This window comes from Sebastes fasciatus, chromosome 9, assembly GCF_043250625.1.
Source record: "Sebastes fasciatus isolate fSebFas1 chromosome 9, fSebFas1.pri, whole genome shotgun sequence".
NCBI classification, from domain to species: domain Eukaryota; kingdom Metazoa; phylum Chordata; class Actinopteri; order Perciformes; family Sebastidae; genus Sebastes; species Sebastes fasciatus.
Genome location: NC_133803.1, coordinates 16,390,824 through 16,414,367, shown reverse-complemented (window position 1 = coordinate 16,414,367; position 23,544 = coordinate 16,390,824). Strand labels below are relative to the sequence as shown.

Below are 23,544 nucleotides of genomic sequence, written 5' to 3'. Positions count from 1 at the left end.
TTCGGACCCTCAGGAAGACTAGCTGGTGCCATTGGTATCAGCTAATGGGGATCCTTTTTAAACAAATAAAATAAATAAACAAACAAATAATGCATGATTAATAGCAGCTTTCCCCACATTTTGTATGGATGAATCACAATGTATTTGGATTTTTGCAGCTCTTTATTGACTTAAAAAAAAAAAAGTAGGGAAGTCCTGTCTAAGTTTTGTTCACCTAAGAGTAAGAAATCACAGCATAATGGTCTTATTTAACACAATGGTGAAGGGTGAGATGCAGTTAATACAATAAAACAAGAATGAACTTTTGTAAAATAAAATATTAATTTAAGACATACACTTTAGCAGTAAGACTTGTGCTTGATTTTTTAGACCTTTTATAGTCTAAAGTATGACTTAATTTTATTGTTTTTGACTGGAGCCTCAGCTCAGGAAGACATAGGCCATTTTTTGCAAATTGAACCATCACAATTTTTCATTACAAAATTCCCATTTCCCATTGTGTGATCAGCTTTAGTCGAACATGTCAGACTCAGAGATTATGTTTGCTTTGGCATCATCTTTTTATTTTTGTTTATAGCTTATTTTGTTTATTTGTTTATAGCTTATTTTGTAAATTGTACATTTTTATTCTTATTTTATTCTAACGTTTTATCTATTTCTTTGTTATTATACTGTCTGACTTGCACCAACAAAAACCAAAGAAAATTCCTAGTGTATACCTCTTACACCTGGGAATAAACACCTTTCTGATTCTGATTCTGATCTAATGGGGATCCTTTTTAAATAAATAAATTGCCAGAGTCTTGTCAACACACATCCCTAAAACAGGATTGCCCTCAGCTCCAATATGCAGCCTAAATGTCTGCTAGATTGCAGCAGATTCCCTGATGGATGAATGGTTTGACCTCCTGAGAGAAACCAAACACAATCAGTGTTGAGTAGTTGAATAGCCCGCCGGTAGAGACGTGCCTCTCCCATGTGATGTGACTGAGAGGCCTCTCTGCTATGGCTCCTCCTGCTCCAGCAGAACGGGACTAGACGTAACACCAGTGCGGAGGAACCGGGAGGAACGGGAATAACACACACACACACACACACAGCCAGATACACGGTGCTGTTTTCCGCCTCCTTCTCCTCCTTCTTCCTCCTCCAGGTGCCACGGTCTAAAAGATGGCAGATCGTGCAATAAAGCTGGAGAAAACCACATAGCTGACTGAAAGTGCTTAGACTCGCCTCTTCTCGACATTTCTTCCACGATTAACAACACCCCCAAATGAACTCCGTCAGAGCCAGCAACGTTAGCAGAAGACCCAGGCGAGTCTCCAGGCCGCGCCCGGTACAGCCGGAGAGGAACCACCAGGAAAGAGGTAGCTAATGCTAAGCTAACGCGGAGCTACACGTTAGCATTACGCTAAGCTAACGTTAGCATCACGGGAAACGGCACAGTCAGACATATTATATGTTATATATTATATGTTATATGTTATAAGCTTGGGTTGTGTTGTTTATGTCACGTGTGTAGTCCAGGTTGGTTGTGTTAAAACAGCGGTGAGCTTACAGGAGTATGAACGGCTTGTGGTCAGGAAACACCGAGGCTTCTGTGTTTGTAGCTTGCACACAAGGCCGCGCTTTTGTTTTTTTTGCTTGGTTTTTGTCCCCAAATTTCGCTTTTCTGATCTCATATAAGAGCTGGGTTTTGTTGTGTTGGCAGCTAACAATACATTAGTGGTGAAAATGATAAGTAATAGATACTAGTTGGTTTTATTCGTGGGTGACAAACCTGAAGGAAGGAAGGAGGAGACACACAAAGCTGCCTGGTGCTAGCACATAGCTGTTATTATTAGCATGTTTGGGTTGCTATCTCTGGTTAAACACAAACCCACAGCTCCTCACAGCCTTTTATAAAGTGTCAATGCGTGGATATCGTGTTAATGTAACGTGGCATGTTACTATTCAGTGGTTTGTTTTCTACCGTACAGCTGTGTGTCATGTGAATGTGAGTGGATATTGACTGCAGTGTCTCAAAGTAAACATTGGCTAGGGGATGCTCAATATGAGGGGACCAGTCATGATGTCCATCTGAGGGACACTGATCAGTAACATCTAATGGTTGGTGACATGTTGTGATCTCACAGCATCTATTGAATGGCAATCAGCAGCAGAGGATTCTCACACTAATGATTGTAAACATAAAAACTAACAATCTTCTAGAGTTTCTCCTTGTCTCAATTCATGTATTCAGTCATGATGTCCACAGCAGTTGTCATTTTAAGGTGACATTAAATGAATAAATTATAGTGACAGATTAACAACAGCCCATTTTTGCATCATACAGTGTATATTTGCTGTTTACAACTACAGAGAAGTTGCTTTAACTGGCCCCAGTTTGTTACACAGAGGGTGTAATGTTAAAGTGAATATTGACTGCAATGTCTCAAAGTAAACATCAGCTAGGGGATGCTCTGCAATCATAGGTGCCATCTCAAATCTGAGGGACACTAATCATCAGTAACATTAATGTTTGCTGACATGATGTGATGTTGGATCTCACAGCATCTCAATTGAATGGCAATCAGCAGCAGAGGATTAACTCTTGTTGTTTCTCACACTAATGATTGTAAACATTCAAGATTCAAGATGTTTATTGTCACGCTGGTTATACAGGTACAATCGTGTGAAATGCTTTTTGCTGGGAAGCTCCATTAAAATAATAAGTTATATTACAATTATAAAAGGAAATACTTTGTACAAGGGCATATTAAGAATACATACAGGCTTATTAAGAACATATACATTAAGAACATATACAGTATAAGATATATTTTTGTGTGCGAAGGTGTCGTATGAGTTATCTATTTAAAACTCTGATGACCTGGGGGGAAAAACTGTTCGTCAGTCTGCTGGTGAGAGTCCTGGGGGTCCTGTATTTTCTACCAGAGGGCAGGAGGGAGAACAGGCTGTTGTGGGGTTGTGTGGTGTCCTTTATTAATTTAACATATAAACTAACATCCTAATAATGACTTATGTTTTCTTCTAGTGCTCCTCCTTGTCTCAATTCATGTATTCAGTCATGATGTCCACAGCATAGCTCAGTTGTCATTTTAAAGGTGACATTAAATGAATTAATTATAGTGACAAATTAACAACAGTATCTTTGCCAATTTTTGCATCATACCCAGTGTATATTCGCTGCAGGAGAAAATATACATAATTTCTGTTTACGACTACAGAGAAGTTGCTTTAACTGGCCCCAGTTTGTTACACAGACGGTTTAATGTTAAAGTGAATATTGACTGCAATGTCTCAAAGTAAACATCAGCTCTGCAATCATAGGTGCCATCTCAAATCTGAGGGACACTTGATCAGTTACATTAATGGTTAACATGTTGTGATGTTGGATCTCACAGCATCAATTGAATGGCAATCAGCAGCAGAGGATTGTTGTTTCTCACATTAATGATTGTAAACATAAAAACTAACATCCTAATAATGACTTATGTTTTCTTCTAGTGCTTCTCCTTGTCTCAATTCATGTATTCAGTCATGATGTCCACAGCATAGCTCAGTTGTCATTTTAAGGTGACATTAAATGAATTAATTATAGTGACAGATTAACAACAGTATCTTTGCCCATCATACAGTGTATATTTGCTGCAGGAGAAAATATACATCATTTCTTTTTTTTACAACTACAGAGAAGTTGCTTTAACTGGCCCCAGTTTGTTACACAGACGGTGTTTGTAGTGGTTACTGGCCTAGTAGCCGGGGAGAGTCATCCCTTGCAACCAGAGCAACAAGAAGACAGAGAGTTTGCATCTCCCATCTGGGGTAGCTATCAACTCATCATGCCATGGTGAATAGCCTTATAAATAGATAGTCTGGCTTAGCTCAGGTTGTATTGTTGTTCTGTTGATTGAATCCCGTCTTGATAGGATCTGTAATCAATTTGCAGCATACAGAGCAGGTAATGAACAAACCTGCTTTTGTTATTTCTGGGTTTTGTCCTGTGACCTGTTGACTGTTTAAACAATTGCCTCTGGTAATGCGTTGTTTCAATGTATTGTTTATTACTGATACGTTTGTGTTTGAAAGCTCAACATCTAATCTATGGTCAACACAATAAGTTGATGGTTTGAATTCATGTTTGTTGTTCCAAGCAAAGATCTGAAATGTACATGCAAGGAAATGTCCATTATTTCAAATCAAGCTATGCTTCATGGGCTCTACAGCAGAGATTATACCACACAGGACAACAAGTGGATACACACTGTGTATTTAGTCATAGTGCTTACTAGTGATAGCCCAGGAATATCCAGTTACTGATTCACTTTTTTAATAAGCATATTTTAAATGCTACATCATGTATATGTTGTTGACAACATGTCTAAAATACGTTTTGTTTTTTATATCCTTCTCTTGCATATCATACAATATTTTGGATTGGTTTAATTAATAGCTTTGTAAGTAAACTTTTTTTTCCTTCTCCACCATTTGCAGATGAGGACGTTCCTGCAGATATGGTCGCAGAAGAATCCGGTCCAGGAGCTCAGAACAGTCCCTACCAACTTAGAAGAAAGTCTCTACCCAAGAGAACAGTGTGTCCGACAAAGACAAACATGGAGGTACATATACCAGGAGTCCTTAAACGATAGTAGAAATGTCTAAAAGATAAAGATTTTATTATAACAAAACACAATAATTAATGTTTAAATGTCTTCCCTGACTTTTTTTTTTTTATCTACAGGGTGCTTCCACTTCAACCACAGAAAACTTTGGACACCGACCTAAACGCCCCAGAGTTTCAGGAAAGTGTCAAGATTTACCAGGTAATTAGGAACACACTATTTGAGAGGTGACAAAGAGTTCAGATCATCTCTTTTAAAGCCTCGTTGGTAAAGACATGAAGTAGCACCATGAGTTTCACAAAGCGGAAATTATAGTCTGTTATTTGTGGTGTTCGGAGTCTTTCTCGTACAGCGCAGCTCTTGCCAAAGCATCCGAAATAGATGTTTGTCTTGATGGCATTTGGTTCGTGCTTTCCACTCATCATACATGGCTTTGTGGTGTCCAAGTGAATGCCTCATGTTGTGCTCACAGTAGCTCCACATGATCTGTTTTCAAACCAAAATTACTGCCTAATAGCAAATATGACATTTATCTACACAATACATCTTTTTGTTTCATCTTCTTCCCATTAAAAAAAAAAAAATTAGATACAAAAATCCCCACAAATAGTAGCTTTTTGTTCTGTTAATGTATGATAAACAAATCGGTCCAGTTCATAAACATGATTGATAATGATTGTACTTGTAGCCTTGTTTATATGTTTTAGCCCTGATTTTTTAATTTAACAATGTGTTGGGAAATTGCTAGAGCAATTCAGATTGTTATGTGTTTTTAATATTTCGAAGTCGTCTTCATTTCTGCAGAAATCTTTTGCTATTGTGACTCGAGAGATAGTTTAGGTTCCTCTCGTAATCTAGCTGTGAATATGCTTGTATGGCTGTTGTTGTCTAACCCCACACCAAACCCCCGTCCTTTGAAAATATTTTATTCTAATTCCACGGCCGTCCTCCTCCCAGCAGCTCCAGCAGAGCAGTATTTGCAGGAGAAGCTTCCAGACGAGGTGGTGCTAAAGATCTTCTCGTACCTGTTGGAGCAGGACTTGTGCCGCGCAGCGTGTGTGTGCAAGCGCTTCAGTGAGCTGGCCAATGACCCCATCCTCTGGTGAGACTTGTTGGTGTTGGGTTTCCTCTTCCCCAGTGTCCTGTGTTATTTGTCCTGCTCCTTTGTGTGTGTGTGTGTGTTTAATAGATGGTTTAACAGCAGCTTTAACGTTTGTATCTTATAAATGTTTTAATCAATACGTATTTCAAATGTTCTGAGGGCAGTTACAATAACAGTCCCATAGCTACAATTTATTTTGACTTGATAGTGCCTTTAATTTGCCTTTGATTGATTGTGTTGTGCATCTGATTTGAAATGGTTACACAAATTCGAAAGCTAAATCAAGAAGGAAGTATGCTGATTGTTTGCCTTGATCAGGAACAATTTTGACAGCATGTCTAATAACAAAAGCTCTTTGTCAAATTGTCAGTAGGGCACATGTCATACATTACGCTTTGAAATAATTGTTTGTTATTTCTTAATATATCAAAATAACTTGTATTGTTGTCACTGCCAATGCAGGCTATTGTGTGAAATCACCATGATATACAAAACAAACAGCACTTAATATATTTGATTCTCAAATATCAATATTAGTAGAGCATTAGTAGAGAATTTTACAACTGTAAGCTGAGTGACTTCTTGATGCAAGAGTTTAAAGAAAATTAATCAGTCAGTAGTTTATATTTACAATCCAAAAAACATTACAGACAGTCAAAACAAGCCTATCATAGTCATTTAGCTGTGAACATGTTGAAACTATCAACTGTCTCGACCTCAGGGCCCCCAGTGTGGACATGACCTTTGACTTTTTTTGGTTTCATTTTAAGTTAATCAACAAATTTGTACAAAACATCACAAAAAATGTTAATTTTACTGAGCTTGTAGACTGAGAAATTGTGATTCAAATGAGAGGAGGGTGGTGTTAATTGTCATTTTACCTTCATATTTCAGGAAGAGGCTGTACATGGAAGTGTTTGAATACACGCGCCCCATGATGCACCCCGAGGCAGGGAAGTTCTACCAGATAAACCCAGAAGAGTACGAGCAGCCAAACCCGTGGAAGGAAAGTTTTCAGCAGCTGGTATGGAACCTCCTGTGGGCTTAATGATTCACAACATATCAACACATCTTTATATGTTATTATGAAGCAAATGAGACACTGGCACCGCACTACTCTGTATGGTTACTAAAACCTTCCTAGAGACTGTGCTTTGAAAGCTACCGATGTGAAAATGAATTGCTAAGTTGAGGTATCATTAAGCATAGGTTGCTTGTACATACAGAGTTGAGGAGACGAGATCCACGCTGCTTTCTTTTAATCTTTACATTGGCATTTTTGTAGCCAAAAGTTGCTTCAGTGCGACTTTAAACCCTCCTGTGTACAGACAGCTAATGTCATGTGAAAGGGCAACACCACGGGCCATAATGGTGACATTCAGTATGCAGGGGACAGAAGAGAACTATGTTTTTAAATTGTATTCCTTTGCGATATATTGACCTTTTAGGATCAAACATCTAAATTGTCTCAGGCATTTTTCTAGCGATGATTTCCCCATCTCGCCTAAAATGCATTGTCCGTGCAATGTCTTTGTTGTCTAAAATTGTTGCTGTGTGAATAATTATGTGGATGTTTTTTTACAGTATAAAGGAGCACACGTGAAGCCGGGCTTTGCAGAACACTTCTACAGTAATCCTGCCAGATACAAAGGGAGAGATAACATGTTTGTAAGTAAACTGTTTCCCACATTTTTTTTCCACACTTTAATGCTCCAGTCGTTTAACCTCACGTGTGATGTCTTTCTCCAGTACTATGACACCATTGAGGATGCTCTCGGAGGGGGTCAGGAGCCTCACTTTGACGGCCTGATATTCGTCCACTCCGGTATTTACACAGATGAGTGGATCTACATCGAGTCGCCCATCACAATGATCGGAGCTGGTACGTGTGTGTGTGAAGTCGTTGTCACAGTTTTATTGTGTATTTGTTTTGTCTTGTTTCTAATTTTCGGATTATTTTGCAGCTCCTGGAAAAGTAGCAGAGAAAGTCATCATTGAGAACACCAGAGACTCTACGTTTGTATTCATGGAGGGCTCAGAAGATGCTTATGTTGGATACATGACCATTAGGGTGAGATTTCTGTTTCTCTCTTTTTTTCTGTGTTTATACAGGCCACATGTACAATACTGTTCATCCACAATCTTTTTAAACAACCATTTAGGTTTATATGCACACTCACTCGAATGTGTGAAAGCAATTGTTAATTGTTTAGAACTGTTTTTGTCTCTGCTGCAGTTCAATCCTGATGACAAATCCGCCCAGCACCACAATGCACACCACTGCTTGGAGATTACAGTCAACTGCAGCCCCATCATCGACCACTGCATCATACGCAGCACGTGCACGGGTAAGCCGGTCTACTTCAGTGGTTCCCAACCCACAAAGGGGGGTCACAAAACAAATGTGAGGTGTTGTGAGATGATTATTGGGATAGTTAAGAAGAACCTGTGCTACATACATTTATGTTGCAAGTAGACACTCCATTGTAAGGGCAGAGATTGTTTTTGTTGTATATTTTGACATGGATATCTGTGCACTAATACATCTTTATCGTGCTTGTTTCAGTGGGGTCAGCTGTCTGTGTCAGCGGCCAGGGCGCTTGTCCAACGATCAAGCACTGCAACATTAGCGACTGTGAAAATGTTGGTCTTTACATCACGGACCATGCACAGGTAAGACACACATTTCACCCCATGTTGCAAAGTATTGCATTAAGACTTGAAGGCATATGTCAACATCTGTGTTGTTGTACCATAGGGACTTCACAAATAACTAATTGAGCAACAGCAGCAGAGCCCATCTTTCTCAATTCTCCTACTCCTCGCTGGTTTCATGAACAGTCCCAGTCTAAAGAAACTAGCCTTTCACATGTGAGGTTAAATAATAGTATGATATGAAAATGTTCAAAGTCTTGAACTTAATCAATATTGTTTATTGTTCAGGGAATATACGAAGACAATGAGATCTCAAACAACGCTCTGGCTGGGATCTGGGTTAAAAACCATGGCAACCCAATCATCAGACGGAATCACATCCACCACGGCAGAGACGTCGGCGTTTTTACATTCGACCACGGAATGGTAAGATACAACTGACTGGTGTTTGGTTTGTGTTAAAAACACTGTTTGACTGTCACTACAGTGCCACGGCTGTATGATGCTCTCATGTGTTTATGTGAGCTCAAGTACCCTCATTAAAGTAAGATTCTACAGTGTATAGTAACAAAGCAGCGGTGTAGTTATTGTGGAAATGCAAAGGGTTGGTTGCACAATGTTCTTATTTAGTTGCTGCTCATGGACTGAAAAGTATTTTGATGGGACATACAGTAATGTTGTATTTCTCCGTTTCCAGGGTTACTTTGAGAGCTGTAACATCCATAGGAACCGCATAGCCGGCTTCGAGGTGAAGGCGTACGCCAATCCAACGGTGGTTCGCTGTGAGATCCATCACGGTCAGACGGGGGGCATCTACGTGCACGAAAAGGGCCGCGGCCAGTTCATAGAAAACAAGATCTATGCAAATAACTTTGCCGGGGTGTGGATCACCTCTAACAGCGACCCCACAATAAGGTGTGTGGCCTCACTGTCAAAGGTCAAATACTAAATTAAAAGTTATATCATGCTCTAAAATGAGTTGTTTTGTCCAAATACAGGGGCAATGCTATTTTCAATGGCAACCAAGGTGGCGTTTATATTTTCGGTGATGGCCGAGGCCTCATTGAAGGAAACGACATCTACGGTAACGCCCTGGCAGGAATCCAGATCAGGACAAACAGTTGCCCTATTGTCCGACATAACAAGATCCACGATGGCCAGCATGGCGGCATATACGTGGTAAATATAAACCCATGAATTACACCAGCAGCATGTTTTTCTATAACAGTCGTCTTATATTTTGGACTGTTTTCACTTCTTCAGCTTTCTTATAATTCGTAAACATAGCATTGATGCATGGTGGGTTTGAATCATCACACAGCATGAAAAAGGACAGGGCGTCATCGAGGAGAACGAGGTGTACAGCAACACGCTGGCAGGAGTGTGGGTGACGACGGGCAGTACGCCAGTACTGAGGAGGAACAGGATACACAGCGGGAAGCAGGTACGATTATACAGGCTAGTTACAAGTTGAATGATGCGGAATAAATGTAAAGTGACAAACTCCCACATACACCTTCTTGAGATCTATGCTGTTATCTGGTGTGATGTAGTTGCACTGGCATATTTATGTCATACTTCTGATGCCATATGTGATCACACATTGCAAATTGTTCTATAATCTCATGTGGGTAGCTCCGTCATATTGAATCACAATCATAAAGTGCATTTTAATAGCAGGAATAAATGAGCTAATATATATTTTCATTTAAACAGGTTGGGGTCTACTTCTATGACAATGGCCATGGCGTGCTGGAAGACAATGATATCTACAATCATATGTACTCCGGAGTTCAAATTAGGTTTGTGGAAAATGACTGATATGGAAATATTCACTACAATACTTCACTAGGAAGAGCATTTAGCAGTGAGGCAGTGGATCAGCTGTCCTGGTGTGCCCCTATTTTTTTGACAGGACTGGCAGCAATCCCAAGATCAGGCGGAACAAGATCTGGGGAGGCCAGAATGGAGGCATCTTGGTTTACAACTCAGGTGAGAAGCTTAGAAGTCTTTTCTGTTTGATTTTTACGGGTACTTATTGTTAATATACAGTGACAACAGTTATTCCTAGTTGCCCTAATAATAAAACATGAATGTGTTTTTCAGGCCTGGGCTTCATTGAGGACAATGAGATCTTTGACAACGCTATGGCAGGAGTGTGGATCAAGACGGACAGCAACCCCACTCTGCGGAGGAATAAGATCCACGACGGGAGAGACGGCGGGATCTGTATATTCAACGGAGGAAGAGGTCACTAATCAATTTATTGTTTGAAAATGAGGGGATACTGATCACATTGTTTCTCACTAAACCTAATTGTGAGACAAACAAAACAGACTTTCTCATAGAAAGACAGCTCTTTAGCGCTGCTAGAGGTCTAGCATGCAAGGATCTTTCTGGAGTTCAGTTGGCTAGAGAGTTGATTTGTTTATAATCTACGGAAAATACAGCCTTGAATTGTTCGGTAGATTAACATATTTTCAGCTACGCACTTTATATCTCTAAGACATTTGTACAGTTTGATTTTCATGTCAGTGGTTTGTAGGTCTGACGGTCTGTTTTCTGTCTTCAGGTTTGTTAGAGGAAAACGACATCTTCAGAAATGCCCAAGCAGGAGTCCTCATTAGCACCAACAGCCACCCCGTACTGCGGAAAAACAGGATATTTGACGGCTTCGCAGCAGGTGGGTAACACCTGCACACAGGCTGTAATCTGTCATTCTTACAAACAGTTCTTAATGAGGTACAGTATGCCTCGCTAATGGGATCTAGGAGTTCTGTAATGTGTACTGTGCTTTTTTGTCTACTAGGTATTGAGATCACCAATCATGCCACAGCGACTCTAGAGGGCAATCAGATCTTCAACAATCGCTTTGGGGGATTGTTTCTTGCATCTGGTGTCAATGTTACAATGAAAGGTACTCTCATTGGTCACAAAGATCTTTTAACACATTTTCTTGAATCGCCTGTTAAAACACCAAAATATACCAATTTCTTTTTTTTTGCTTTCTTTCCTCCAGATAATAAAATAATGAACAATCAAGATGCCATTGAAAAGGCTGTGAGCAGAGGTCAGTGCCTGTACAAGATTTCAAGTTACACCAGCTACCCAATGCACGATTTTTACAGGTAATTTCTGTTTATACTCGCAATCCAGGTGACTCATTGTTTATCCGATTTGTGATTAACAAACACAATTTGGGTCCCCCACAGGTGTCACACCTGTAACACAACAGACCGCAACGCCATCTGTGTGAACTGCATCAAGAAGTGTCACCAAGGACACGACGTGGAGTTCATCAGACACGATAGGTCAGTGTTGTTGACCCCATTTCACTAGAAACGAATGATGTGGTTTTAGATGTAAAACAAAATGCACCCTGGCCTAGTTTAACTGAACATAATTATTTCTCCTCCTGCAGATTCTTCTGTGACTGTGGTGCGGGGACGCTGTCAAATCCTTGCACGTTAGCCGGCGAGCCGACTCACGACACAGACACACTGTATGACTCAGCTCCTCCTATAGAGTCCAATACACTGCAGCACAACTGAGCTCATCACCAGAGGTCCTCTTGCGCTTCCATGGACATAAGACACTTTACGTTGTGCAGTGGAGGAGGAGGAGGACATCCAAACTAAAAATACAGAGCATATAAAGTGACTTTTTAAAGAAAAAGACTTGGACATGAATATGCTAAAAGGAGACAATTTAAGAAAAAAAGTCTGATTATGGATGCCTCGATTTTTCTTTTTCTTCAATTATTTGACAACAAAAAAAACAAAAAAAAGATGACATCAGTGGGAGAGAGCCGAAGAGCAGCTGACTCAGGGTTTGTGGGTGTGTTGGTTTGGTCAAGCAAGCGAAAGCCGGTGAGACGGACAAAAAGCCACAGAGGCTCGCCTGCTTTTAAGAAGCGGAGGAATGAAATACTGCAGTCATGTACAGACCCATCGTGGACAGACGCTCCGCCGGAACAGGCACAACTTTTCTCATGAGGAGGCAAAAGGCCCCCAAATACAACAATGCTTCCATCACTGGGCAACCGACGTGCTCGTACGATAATGTACGGGAAAAATGACCTAGCACTTCAGCTTTTTTTTTTTTTCCTCAAGACAACTTGAGATTTGATTTTAATGCTTTTTGTGTAGTTTTGTATTTTCATGCAAAAATCTTACTGTACTTGAATGTCTTTATTTTATTAAATGTGTTTTTTTTTTGGTTATTATACCCTAGAATTGCTGTAATTATACATGTCGCAGTATCGAACTTCTTTCTGTGAAAGAGATCAGAGAAAAGAGAAAAACACTAAACATTTTCTCCAGCAATGTTGACTCATTTACATTTTGCAATACCGAACAATAGATGTTGATGAAATGTGCTTTCACCAGACTTGTATTGCTTTTTTTTTTTCCTGTTTGGAGTAGCATCATAAATGTTTGTCTATGTAAAGGGAGCCGAACAGTTGTGATATTTCAGTCGGTTTTACATAATCTATGCATATTTTGTTTATTTTCTGTTTGTACAGGACTGTAATGCAAGACCAAACTTGGAGGAAGAAAGATGTGGGGCAAAAATCGAGCATTTTTACTCAAGGCTGCAGCTTTATAACGATTTAGGGGGTGTACTTTGTTTAGCCAGATGATATTCTAATTAAAATACAGCCTCCTCTTTTCTTATTTACCAAATTAAAAAACACATTGCTTGTTGGGGTAAGGGCATTATAATACATCTGTTAGGAAAAGGCCATTTGGATGGTTGTACCTTCTTTAGTACACTGCCAAACTCACTGACTTCAGTTTAAATAGATTATAAAATCTATATACAGCTTACCCTGTATCAGAATCTGTCTTTTTCTCTTCAATAACAGGCACACATGCTGCTTCTTGGCCTGTTAAGATACACAATTTATTTTTAGACTTTATGTTAAAAACAAAACAGAGACAAGTCTTGTGAAAGCACAGCTAATTTTGATGTGTTTTTCCTCGTTTGTTAATGTTGCTGGAGAATTTAAAAGGCTTTTACTCTACTGAAGCTGAGACAAGTATCTATATACAGCGCTATATGGTTTCATTGCCCCCCCCTCTCCCTCCTCCCCATTCATGTGTACTGGTGATTGTGGGTTCTCATACAGACTGAAATGTATGCATGTATCATAACATCTAGACTTAATATATTGTGAAGTATTCAATAACCGTTATGTAGGCGCTAGCGTGAATTAAAAGGGTTTAATTTCCTAGATGAAACATTGTCATTTTTTTAAAAATAAACTTTATTAGATCATTACAGTAGTGTTTTTTCAAGTGCTGAGAAAAACAAACATTCAGCAAGAACAACTCATGTTTTCAGAACTACAACTCATGTTTTCAGAACTACAACTCATGTTTTCAGAACTACAACTCATGTTTTCAGAACTACAGCGTGTTGAGCATCTGAACAAAGGAAGAAAAGTGTGTGTTGCCCGGTGTGGCGTCTTCAGCAAACTGGCAGAGTTTCCTGCAAGATGAGAGAAGAGGGAGGGGCGAAATAGTGATGACTAAGCTTTGGCATTTACCAATACCAAGTTCAAATCCTTGCTTTGCATGTCAGTGCAGCAGTTACAGAATATTTAACCCCAATACTAATACGTACTTGAAGAGTCTGAGGCTGATGGTGCTCCTCTCAAACTCTTTTGCCTTCCTGTGTCCCGATTGGATGACCACCTCCGGCAGGTTGGCGAGTCGAGCGGCGTTGAAGCCGTAACTCTTTGGACAAGCGCCAGTGATGAACTTGTAGAGGAATGTGATCGTCTCTTGACTTGGATCCTCACATTCATTCTCCACCATGCACGCCTAAAGGACAAAACGGGGACATTATACTTAATACCAGGGCACACGAGTCAATCATTTTGATGGCATATAATATACATATTTTCCTGTTAAACATAACATTATGTGATCTATGAGACCAGACAGTAAGATATGGTTTCTTCACAGTTTGAACACAAATTATTACTTTGAGAAAACTAATAACATAATTTTTATGAAATAATATACCCAATACCTCCCAGGCTCTAAGCTTCTGAAGTTATACTGATTGTAAACACATGCTGCTTTTGCTTTGTAATGATTGTAGCAGTGAATTAGAGCTGCAACGATTGGTCGACTAATCGATTAGTCCGTAGATAGACAAATAGAAACAGAAATTATCGTCAACGATTTTGATAATGAATTAATCATTAAAGTGTTTTTCATGCATAAATGCTGTTTTCAGCCTCTCAAATATGGAGATGACTGGCTTTTCTCTGTTTTATATAATATTACTGAATATTTGGGGGTTTTGGACTGACGAAACAAGACATTTAAAGACATCACCTTGGACATTGAAAAAATTGGGATGGACATTTTTCTCTATTTTCTGACTTTTTATAGACCAAATGATTAATCGAGAGAATAATCAGCAGATTAATCGATCATGAAAATAATTGTTAGTTGCAGCCCTCAGTTTGACATCCTACCAGGAATCCTGATATATCCTCTAAACGCATATTGTAGACCCTTCTGTCAGCTTCTCTCTGAAATTTCTTTTTTGTTTTTCCTGAAAATTAGATAATATATATTTATCCAGGGAGTGCAGTTAGTGACAGTGTGGGCTCTATGGTAGCTTTGACAGCTCCACGGAGTAGCAGCGGCGCTTAACAAAGAGTCAATTCACTGTCCCAAAAGGTTTTACTATCAGAAAATAGACTGTATGGAACTGAATAGCAATGAGGGACGTAACAGATAAGAAAGCAAGTTGTCGACAGAAATTTTGAATATATTTTCTTAGATAATCGTGTTTGTTATAAAGCTTTTTTACATTTTAACATTCCTGTAACTGCTTGCCTGTGCAGTGCCGTATTTGTCATGTTTTTGCATCGCGGGTACTCACCATGTGGCCCAACCGCACAGCAGGGTTGTTGGCGTAGTCCTCCACCAGTGAGTGGTAGTGTGTGGAGAAGAGGGTGCGACAGCAGATCTTCTCAGCAAGCTCCTTCACGACAGCGCTGGCGATCGCTGTGCCATCATATGTGGCTGTGCCCCTTCCTGCAAACAGTTCACGGCTGTTCAGTTACACTCCGAAAACAACTGATGCTCACTGTTACTGTGAATAATAAATCAACAACGAAGACGTACCCAATTCATCCAGGAGCACGAGCGAGTGTTTGGTGGCGTGGTGCAGGATGCTGGCAGTCTCACTTAACTCCACAAAGAAGGTACTCTCTCCTAAAGAAGACATATTAGAATGATACATGATTAGCCCCATGAGGTGAAAGCTTAAGACATTGTCTGTTACGTTACAGGAGTTCGTGAGGTTTACCAGCCATGATCCGATCCGAGGCTCCCAGCCGAGTGAAGACACGGTCAACTGGTGTGAAGCGCAGGCTCTCGGCGGGAACATGGCAACCCAGCTGAGCGAGGATGATCACGAGTCCACACTGTACAAAAAGAGCAGCACTATATCTCAATATGGGCTAACAGAGACTTCAAATTGAGCTGAACTGTCAATGTGGATGTAAAATTCAGATCACCTATAATTTACTCCTGTTAAGATTTTGTAGTCAATATCCATAAATGACCCACCTGTCTCATGAGAGTGGACTTTCCACCCATGTTTGGTCCCGTGACGAGCACACAGGAGGCGTGCTCTTTTTCCTCATCTGTTTCACCGCCACCAGGGCAGCCGATGTTGATGTCATTGGGGATGAAGTCATCTCCAAAAAAGGTCTTGGTGACACAAGGGTGGCGGGATCCAACGAGGTCAAGGAAGGTCGCCACCTGGTCATCGCCCTCAGGGAGCACCACCTGTGGCCTGGCCATCGGTCCGTCTCCGCCCTGACTGTAGCGCGACAAGGCCAGCAGCACATCTGAAAACAAATTGACAATTCATTAGTGATAAAAATGAAGAGGGAATTAAACACTGAACCAGTCATCCTTTAAAAACTCTAAAAACGATAATAAGCTACCGGCCGTCTTTGTATTTTAAGAGATTATTATGCAGCTCAGCTCTTAAAAAGCGATATAAATAAAAAGCAAACATAACCTGTGGCTGAGCGATGGCAAGGAAAACACATTACGAGCGCATTATCTTACCGCACCAGAGAGCAGTAATAAAACTACGCAATTAGCTCTCCCTCTGTGAGGAGCAAACACCGGCGCACAATTTCCATAACTGAAAAACAAACTAATTGGTGTCAACTCAGCTGAGCGGAATAATGGAGTAGTTACTCAATGACAGCAAGTCTTCAACAACAAGCACTAAGACTGCTGATGTTCGGCATCTTAAATACATATTACGGATATCTGTAACATCTGCAGGAAATGGATTCAGAGCAGACACCTGCGATGCAAACTCGTTTTCACAAGCTCAAGACAGCGGAAGCATCAAAAGGAAATTACACTGTGAGGACGAGACAATCGACAATGCATCGCATTTTATTGAAGCATGCATTAAAAAAATAATACTTATTAACACGAATAAAAATAATGTAATTACCAATCACTGCCATGCACTCCACGCCAGTCTTCCAGTCTCTATAGTTCTTGTCAAAGTTGTAGAAGAGCCTCCTCATGCAGTCTTTCAGGGCAGCATCTCTTTTCTCCTCAAACCCTTGCAGCTCGGAGAACAGCCGTTCGGTCTCTTTTGTCACGTAACGCTTCCAGCCTTTCTTTGTAGACTTCACCTCGTACTCCTCGGGTATATTCCTCTCCGAGACGTTGTCGGGCACCTCCATCTGGTAGCGGTTTCTCCCAGTTCCCCAGTAGGACATGCTTTTGCAGCCGACTCTCTTCTTCTGTCTGTCCAGGTAATCCTGCAGCTCTCGCTCGCAGTTCTTGATCGAAGTCAGAGCCTGGTCGAACTCTGGGTCGAAGCCAGCTTTAGGGGTTATGACGCCGGTGGTGCGGGCTTTCTGGTGGTCGAAGGCGGTCTCCCAGCGCCTGAGTTCGGCGGAGAGGTCGGGAAAGAGGCCGTCCTTTTCACCTTTCAGACTGACAACTTGACGGAGCAGTGCGGATTGAGATTCGTCTGAAACCGGAGCGAGGACGGTGATGATCTCCTGCATAGTTTTGAAACCTTCCAGTGCTGAGAGGAAGTCTGCTATCTTGCGCTTGCTGTAGGTGACCTCCTCGTAGAGAACGGCTCTGCCGTCCGGGTGATCCTGGCCCTTCAGAGGAGTGCCAATGCTGTGGATTTTACTCAGTAGACGCTCCAAATCTGGGAGTTTCTTCAGCAGGTCTGAAACCTCAGTAGCCTGGGCCTGAGCTGCCATCAGGTCTTCCACTGCATCCAGCCGGTCCTTGATGGATGTGGGGTTACACAGAGGAGCGCAGAGCCACTGCTTCAGCAGCCTCTTGCCAAAGGGGGTAGAGCAGGTGTCCAAACGCTCCAGCAGCGTCCCTTCTGTTCCTCCTGACCCGTTCTGAAAGATTTCCAAGTTCGCCAGAGTCACTCCATCGAGGACCATCCGCTGGCGGGTCTGGACAAAGAAGCTGGCAGGTCCGGCAGCTTTCTCCAGCTCGACATCAACCGGGACATATTCTTCAAAGTTGGCCAAAGAGAGCAGCTCTTGGTCTACCAGACATTTCTTCAGGTAGGAAATGCATCCACCCAGCGCTGACAGGCCCAGCTCATAGCCCTCTTTAGGCGTGAGGCACAGGGAATCGCTCTCGGAGGTCATCTTTTTTAGAAGAGCAGGAAGAAAGTTGTTCCCCGTCCCCTGGTCCTTGTCAGCAATCTCTCTAAAGTAATCTTCTTCTGAAAGGGTTTTCAGAGTCTTCTGAGCATCCCAGAACTGGGTGCCTGCAGTAAGTCCTTCCTGCAGAGCAGAGGACAGCGAGGCCTTGAGGATTTTGCGCGTTTCAACAGACGGGTTCCCCTTTTCAAAGAGCACTTCAGCCGGGGCGAAGTGCGCTATCAGGGTACGCAGTCGCGAACAGTGACGATCGTCTGGGAACTGACCGATGTGAAAATAACCCACGGAGGTGTCAACAAAGCAGACTCCGTAGGTACGGCAACGACCGGAGCTTTCCTCTTCGGCCTTTTCCTTCAAACTCAGCAGGAACTTGCTCTGACTTTCAGAGGGAGCGCCGTCCAACACGCTGTAGGTTTGGGTACCGCGCGTGATAATCCGGCACACTTCTCTTCTCACCACGCGGTCAAACTTTGTGGGCTTCGCCATCTTCTTACAGCGGACTTCCATCATCTCTGGGGTCTCCGTCTGCTCCACACGAGCCACCTTGTAGCCTTTCTGGACCAGTACGTCTGAGAAACGCCCGAAGCCGATCTCTGGGAAGCCAGAGTGTGCCCAGCTCCCCTTCATGAATGTTAGTCCCATCTCGTTGACTCCGATCACAGCATCCATGTGGTAGAGCTCGTAAAACTTTCCCACCTTGTAGAAAATGACTGTATCAAACATCTCAGATTTGAGCTGCCACCACCGACGCATACCAGGACTGGTTCTGTTCAGAAAGTCTTCTGGTACATACAGGGTGGCGGGATCGTAGCCATCTTCTGTCTGTCGCCGCCTTCGGCCGTCTTTCCTCCTGCCGTCCTGACACCACTCCAGCTTCTCATGGTCCCAAGTTGTGGCGCCTCCACCGGTGCCTGATCCGTTTGCCTGGCTCTCAAAGTTGTCGGGGGCAGAGAAGGCCGACAGACGAGACTTTGTGTTGACTGCAATCGCTGGCGGCGCTCGTTTGGGTGTGAAAGACGGGGTCGTAGGTATCTTGGCTTTTGTAGGAGCAGACTTTTCTTCAGGACGTTTGCGCTTTACAGGCTTGATGGGGCTCTCTGCTTCTGACTCATTTGTGCTCTCCTCTTTCTCCTCTCCACTACTCACCGTTGCTTCTCCCTCCTCATCCTCACTGCTGGACGCAGCCTTTTCTGGTTTGAATTCCTCATCTGATCCGTCACTGTCTGAGGCTACAATTATGCGCCGGCGCTTGGCTTTATTTCCGTTTTCTGTTGAAGCGTGGGATGAACGTAGACTGACCTTGGACGGCTTCACTTTCTCATTTATCTGTTCTTCCTCATCGCTGAGCTCTTCTTCATCAGACGATGTTGACTTGTCAATCTGAAAAAAACAAACAAAGAAGGACAGGTTAAAATAAAAATATGTAACCTGTATTACTGACCTCATTAGATATAAGAAACACAATCTGTATTACTAGTGATGGAAAAAGAGGCATTACAATGACAACTGTCATTAATCATAGTAAAATTAGGGCTGTCAATCGATTAAAATATTTAATCCAGATTAATCGCATGTTTGTCTGTAGTTAATTGTGGTTAATCGCAAATTAAACACATTTTTTATCCGTCCAAATTGTATCTTAAAGGGGAGATTTATCAAGTATTTAATACTCTTATGAACATGGAAGTGGACAAATATGCGTGCTTTATGCAAACATATGTTATTATTATTAGAAATCAATTAACAACACAAAACAGTGACAAATATTGTCCAGAAACCCTCACAGGTACTGCATTCAGCATAAGAAATATGCTCAAGCCCAACAGGCAACAACAACTTTTCGTCATTGTATTAGTGTGCTGACTTGACTATGACTTGCTCAAAACTGCATGTGATTATCATAAAGTGGGCATGTCTGTAAAGGGGAGACTCGTGGGTACCCATAAAACCCATTTTCATTCACATATCTTGAGTTCAGAGGTCAAGGGACCCCTTTGAAAATGGCCATGCTAGTTTTTCCTTGCCAAAATTTTGCGCAAGTTTGGAGCGTTATTCCGCCTCCTTCCCAACAAGCTAGTATGACGTGGTTGGTACCAATGGATTCCTTAGGTTTTATAGTTTCATATCATGCTGTATCTTACCTATCTGTACCTAAAAATTGCAAGCTGCGTTAATGAGTTAAAGAAATTAGTGGCGTCAAAACGAATTTGCATTAACGTGTTATAATCGCATTAACTTTGACAGCCCTGAGTAAAATACACTTTTATGTCCATATTATTGACATAGTAATCAATTAAAATCACAATGTCACCTCCATTTCTTCATCATCATCCTCTTCTTCTTCTTCATCATCAGACGGATCCATACAGATAGGCATCTTTAATCTTTTTTCAGTGCTGTCAAACATAACTCCATCAGCGAGCTCCATCGCACGACGGATTACAGGTTTGCCGCTGAAGAACACCCCTCCTATTTTAGCATCACTGCTGTCAGAGCCTGCAAAACAGTACAAATGAGCTCATTCAACTGTAGCAAATACTGTCATGTAGAAAAACACATTAAAGTCACAGCTGTAAGATTATAATTATCATTAATTAAGGGATTAACTGTAGCCAACCGTGGTACTCTCGGATATATTTGGTGCTGACCCATCCTCTGGTAGCGGGTTCGTCAAAGAAATGGACGTGTATGCGTTGGGCCCGACCGCGGCCCCTCATCTGCAGTCCAGTCAGAGGTTGGGGTACCACCATGCATGGCCACCAGGGGTGTCCCTCCAGTTTTGCCCACACAAGGGCACCAGCACTGAATGTGCATGTGTTGCTAATGAAGGGAGAAAAAAACAAAAACAAAGACATATTTATGTCATACATACAGTATACCGAGCATCTCACATTCACCCAACTAAGAGTGTCATCACATGTGCAGAATTTTAAACAGCTCTTATTACTGGTATTCCTCAACCGTCTATGAAACTGGAATACATCTCCACATCTACAAGTAAAAGTTAACAATAGGGATGATATTATATTATATATGAAATAAAAGGGGGGGGGGGGGACAAAAGAGGACAGTCTGCAGGACAGATAATAATGCACACAGTGCACTTTCACAGACTAAGCTACTGGAGTTACCCTGCACTATACTCATTTTTAACAGTCTCTTCTGCACTATATTCACTTTTTTAATAGTCGTGTATCCCAGCTGTTACCCTGCACTATATTCAGTTTAACAGTTTTCTTCATCTCCTTGTATTTTATATCTGGTATATTTGTTTTTGTACTTTGCACTACTAACTTGTTTACTGCCTTTTTACTAACATGTTTTGCACTATGGAACTGTGATGCTGGAAACTTGAATTTCCCTTGGGATCAATAAAGTTACTATCTATCTATCTATGTATCTAAAATACAACCAACTTCACCTGTTTAAATGAAAGAAGTTGTAGCAAAATAACCTGTAGGTTTTCATGAGTCGAGTAACTAAAAAAAAGCTGCTTCTTTCGACCAACCAAGTGCATCTTCTTGGGTACTTACTTACCTTTAGCAGCAGAGTAGAAAAAACAACAACAACGTGTCTCCAGCAATTACACCTCTCCCAACATCATCATCACTAACTCACCTCTGTTTGGTTGTTGCAGCCTTGATGTTGTCACCAAACAGCTTCTTGAATCCGCCTTTGGAGGACTTGTCTTTACTCTTCGGTTTAACTTTGCTGGTCTTGTTTGGCTGCTGTGTCGGTGTCTGTTTAGCCTGCTCTTTAGGAGAGGAGCTCGACTTAGCCTGCTCTTTAGGAGAAGAGCTGGTCTTAGCCTGCTCTTTAGAAGAGCTGGTCTTAGCCTGCTCTTTAGGTAAGGAGCTGGACTTAGCCTGCTCTTTAGGTAAGGAGCTGGACTTAGCCTGCTCTTTAGGAGAGCAGCTGGACTTAGCCTGCTCTTTAGGAGAGCAGCTGGACTTAGCCTGCTCTTTAGGAGTGGAGCTGGACTTAGCCTGCTCTTTAGGAGTGCAGCTGGACTTAGACTGCTCTTTAGGAGAGCAGCTGGACTTGTCCACGGAAGACGGCAGGTCCGCCTCGGCCGGAGACGGACTTGTCTTCTTCTTGGAGACCGGAGGAGGAGACTTGGTGAAGAAATTGAAAAGAGAGCTTTGTTTCGCCATGTTTGTGCGAGTTTAAGAGGCTGTTTTCACTAGTATTGCTGAGATAATCCTGTCCCGAACCTCCATGCGTCACCTAGCTCACAGCTAGTCAGCGTCCTGTTCGCGGGAAACACGCTCCACATGAGGAGCCTCGTCCAATCACAACACGACTACACTGTAAGACGGAAGTGACGTGGTGCCAGCATGACTTCCTTTGGCGCGCTGGGAACTATTTTTTTTTACCCCTTCTAAACTTTATTTCCAATACAGAGGACACAGAATATAACATGCAGTTTGTACCCTGTACATTTGATTGCATATTGCTCATTAACTCATCACTGCCACTTCTTTTTGCTCATAGGTAAAAGAGCAACACACTGAACAAGCTGCTTTCAGTGTCATTTGAATCAGGGCTGTCAAATAAGATAAGATAGAACTTTGTTAATCACGAAGGAAATTCTTGTGCCAGAGATTGCTCAAAAATACAAAAAAATTACAACAAGTTCAAGTGTATGAAATAAAAAAAGTACTATTTCTAGCACCAGTGCCTAAAAGAATAACAATTAAGTAAGATACATTTAGTAAAATGAGTAAATAAGATAAGTAAAAATAAAAAAGGTAAAGTAAGCTAAAAAACAGAAAAATAAGTAATATTGCACATGTTGGACATTAATATTGCACACGATGAACAGTGATATTGCACATGAGAATGTAAAAAGTAGTATTGCACATGATATTGATATTATATTTGTACTCAGTGTCCGGTGTTGTCAGCTGTCCTTCCTGCAGAAGGGTCAGGAGTTATAAAGTCTGATGGCCACTGGTAGGAAAGACCTCCAGTGGCGTTCTGTGGTGCACCTCGGTGGTCTCAGTCTACGGCTGAAGGTGCTCTGGTATGACTCCAGTGTGGCGTGCAGGGGATGAGAGGCGTTGTCCCTGATGCTAAGTAGTTTCATCAGCATCCTCCTCTCCGACACCTCCACCAAAGACTCCAGCTCAACTCCTAGGACAGAACCTGCTTTCCTGATGAGCTTGTTGAGTCTATTAGCGTCGGCTGCCTTCACCCTGCTGCCCCAGCACACTACAGCGTAGAAGATGACGCTGGCCACCACCGAGTCATAAAACATGGTCAAAGCATGGTTCTGCAGACGTTGAAGGATCTGAGTCTCCTGAGAAAAAACAGGCGGCTCTGTCCCTTCTTGTACACAGTCTGTGTGTTCTTAGACCAGTCCATTTTATTGTCTAAGTGGACGCCCAGGTACTTGTAGTCCTCAACAATGTCCACTTATGTCCCCCTGATGCAGACTGGTTGATGATGGG

At 41.8% G+C, this 23,544-nt stretch overlaps 2 protein-coding genes across 8 annotated transcripts; one reads left to right on the top strand and one right to left on the bottom strand.

The window, feature by feature from the left end:
- The first annotated feature begins 1,008 nt into the window (after positions 1 to 1,008).
- Positions 1,009 to 13,662, top strand: fbxo11a (F-box protein 11a). 4 transcript variants are annotated; one of them, XR_012595221.1, is made up of 22 exons: positions 1,009 to 1,367; positions 4,498 to 4,622; positions 4,745 to 4,826; positions 5,586 to 5,727; positions 6,622 to 6,751; positions 7,312 to 7,395; positions 7,477 to 7,609; positions 7,692 to 7,798; positions 7,964 to 8,075; positions 8,294 to 8,400; positions 8,671 to 8,808; positions 9,080 to 9,297; positions 9,381 to 9,561; positions 9,704 to 9,826; positions 10,099 to 10,184; positions 10,298 to 10,374; positions 10,489 to 10,632; positions 10,955 to 11,065; positions 11,192 to 11,299; positions 11,402 to 11,452; positions 11,595 to 11,693; positions 11,804 to 12,023. XR_012595221.1 is itself a non-coding variant. In XM_074646299.1 (22 exons), exons 1-22 carry the CDS (start codon positions 1,274 to 1,276, stop codon positions 11,931 to 11,933), a joined length of 2,640 nt encoding a protein of 879 aa, XP_074502400.1. In that variant the 5' UTR covers positions 1,026 to 1,273; the 3' UTR covers positions 11,934 to 13,662. The 4 variants fall into 4 exon arrangements, 2 of the variants coding, with proteins under 2 accessions (XP_074502400.1, XP_074502398.1); XM_074646299.1 differs by having other exon boundaries at positions 1,026 to 1,367; positions 11,402 to 11,510; positions 11,804 to 13,662; XR_012595220.1 differs by having other exon boundaries at positions 1,052 to 1,367; positions 5,583 to 5,727.
- On the bottom strand, positions 13,593 to 22,391 carry msh6 (mutS homolog 6 (E. coli)). Of its 4 annotated transcripts, none has more exons than XM_074646294.1 (11): positions 22,018 to 22,391; positions 21,710 to 21,900; positions 20,709 to 20,911; positions 20,403 to 20,587; positions 16,894 to 19,471; positions 15,981 to 16,264; positions 15,718 to 15,835; positions 15,534 to 15,623; positions 15,289 to 15,443; positions 14,011 to 14,210; positions 13,593 to 13,875 (listed from the first exon to the last, which is right to left on the bottom strand). In XM_074646294.1, the coding sequence occupies exons 1-11, from the start codon at positions 22,243 to 22,245 to the stop codon at positions 13,794 to 13,796; spliced, it is 4,314 nt and encodes a 1,437-aa protein (XP_074502395.1). In that variant the 5' UTR covers positions 22,246 to 22,391; the 3' UTR covers positions 13,593 to 13,793. The 4 variants fall into 4 exon arrangements, with proteins under 4 accessions (XP_074502395.1, XP_074502396.1, XP_074502397.1 ...); XM_074646295.1 differs by having other exon boundaries at positions 22,048 to 22,390; XM_074646296.1 differs by having other exon boundaries at positions 21,710 to 21,840; positions 22,048 to 22,390.
- Between the last annotated feature and the right edge of the window lie 1,153 nt (positions 22,392 to 23,544).

Coding starts and splice junctions, on each gene's coding strand:
- fbxo11a (XM_074646297.1), top strand. CDS start 1,274: ATGAACTCCGTCAGAGCCAGCAACGTTAGCAGAAGACCCAGGCGAGTC. Junction 8,401..8,670: donor ACATCACGGACCATGCACAG/GTAAGACACACA, acceptor TTTATTGTTCAG/GGAATATACGAAGACAATGA. Junction 10,375..10,488: donor CATCTTGGTTTACAACTCAG/GTGAGAAGCTTA, acceptor TGTGTTTTTCAG/GCCTGGGCTTCATTGAGGAC.
- msh6 (XM_074646293.1), bottom strand. CDS start 22,245: ATGGCGAAACAAAGCTCTCTTTTCAATTTCTTCACCAAGTCTCCTCCT. Junction 20,912..21,709: donor GCTGCAACAACCAAACAGAG/GTGAGTTAGTGA, acceptor TCCCTTCATTAG/CAACACATGCACATTCAGTG. Junction 16,265..16,893: donor GGAGTGCATGGCAGTGATTG/GTAATTACATTA, acceptor ATTTGTTTTCAG/ATGTGCTGCTGGCCTTGTCG.